This window comes from Adiantum capillus-veneris, chromosome 9, assembly GCF_014529385.1.
Source record: "Adiantum capillus-veneris isolate H3 chromosome 9, ASM1452938v2, whole genome shotgun sequence".
Lineage (NCBI taxonomy): Eukaryota > Viridiplantae > Streptophyta > Polypodiopsida > Polypodiales > Pteridaceae > Adiantum > Adiantum capillus-veneris.
In genome coordinates, this window is record NC_140939.1 from 93,014,674 (window position 1) to 93,016,198 (window position 1,525).

Consider the following 1,525-nt stretch of genomic DNA (forward strand, 5'->3'; position numbering starts at 1 on the left):
GTCCACACGTCACACTGCGAAGGCAGTACGAAGCTCGTCTTTAGTTAAAGCAGATTGGTGGACTAGCTTATTGGTTTCCAACTCAAGTTTCAAGTGGCGCAAGAAGACACAATAGATGTGTTTGCATGGCATGTAGCGCTCTGCTGTGCATGATCGACGCACAAAGTCATCATATGTACATGATGGAAACACGCAAATTGTAACATTGTATGGAACTCCTTTTCTCTTTGATCCTTGTGTAGTCAAAATGAACTCAACATATTCTCGTTGCTGAACCACATTTGTATGCAGTACTTGATATTCCATAGACATTGCAGCATCAATTCTTGTTTGCATTTCCTTACTAATTGCTCTTCTATAGATGACTTTTTGACCCTCTCTGTATTCTGGCCGTGTTCCCTTGTTTGCAATGTTTTGTTGAGGACCTGTAGGTGATTTAACAACACCTGTCTGTGTTACATCTTCCAAAATAAATCCTGCATTTTGAAGACAAATAATCTCATTAGGATTGAGACGTGTTCCAGTTGCCACATGCCATTTTGCAGGTGCAGGTGATAGCAATCCATAAATTGCAGTTGTAGGTTCCCAAGTGTGCTCCACAGAATCACCACAAAACCATAGCATTTGTGGTTGAATATTTGATTCATCATTTGAGATACGAATTCTTCCATAGAAAGAAGGAGCAGGGACTCCCTCCTTACCAGCATGCCCCTTTGAATCTATGTATTTTTGACACTTTGCTTTTATGGTTCTAAGATATCCTTGACATCGCACCATGCTTTCGGGATTGGTCCGTCATATAGCCCACACTGTTGGACTAGCATCCACCTCTGCTATATGTGTAGTGACTTCATTTTGACTAGCACTCGCAAAGGCAAAAGAGTGTCTTCGTGGCTCTGGCTTGGTGATCTTTTGAAACTCTGGTCGGTGGGAATCAAACTCATGAATTGGCAATGCAATTGATCTCGGCCTTTTTTTTCTTACTGTTGCTGTATTCTCATATCCAAAGCCTGCCTCTGATGCAACTCCAATTTCCTCTGCAACTTCATTTGTGAGATCTATTGTTTTCCTTTGTGAGTATGATCTTTTCGTCCACATTGCATCTCTTTGTTGCAGCTTACAAAGGCTTGGTCCAGATCCTATGTGTTGCCCCTTCAAAAATGCAGCATGCCTTGCCCCTTGCAAACAAGACGCTATGAGGTCTGAGAGACATGCATCATATAGAGACATGTATTTGACCCCATTGTTGGTAGCCAACCAACTCCCATGAATGGACTCTGATAGGTTACTCCGAGGAACCAAATATCTATCATCTTCTTCCATTGCCTAAAAAAATAATCACATTGTTAGTGACAACAAGAAGCAATCATGTGTGAATGTGCTATTTGAGAAAAGAAAGTATGTACCTTTAAAATGTACTCTCCCCAATGATAAACCCTTGCATGCCACCATGAAATCCAAGTTTCAAGCATCCTTTCATTGTTGGGTCTGGCATTACCCATTTCCAACCACTCACATAGAGAAT

The 1,525-nt window shown here is 41.3% G+C and overlaps 1 protein-coding gene across 1 annotated transcript; it reads right to left on the bottom strand.

The window, feature by feature from the left end:
* Positions 1-795: 795 nt before the first annotated feature.
* On the bottom strand, positions 796-1,323 carry LOC147450817 (uncharacterized). Its single transcript, XM_086520813.1, has one exon. It carries the CDS (start codon positions 1,321-1,323, stop codon positions 796-798), a length of 528 nt encoding a protein of 175 aa, XP_086376939.1.
* Positions 1,324-1,525: the final 202 nt, after the last annotated feature.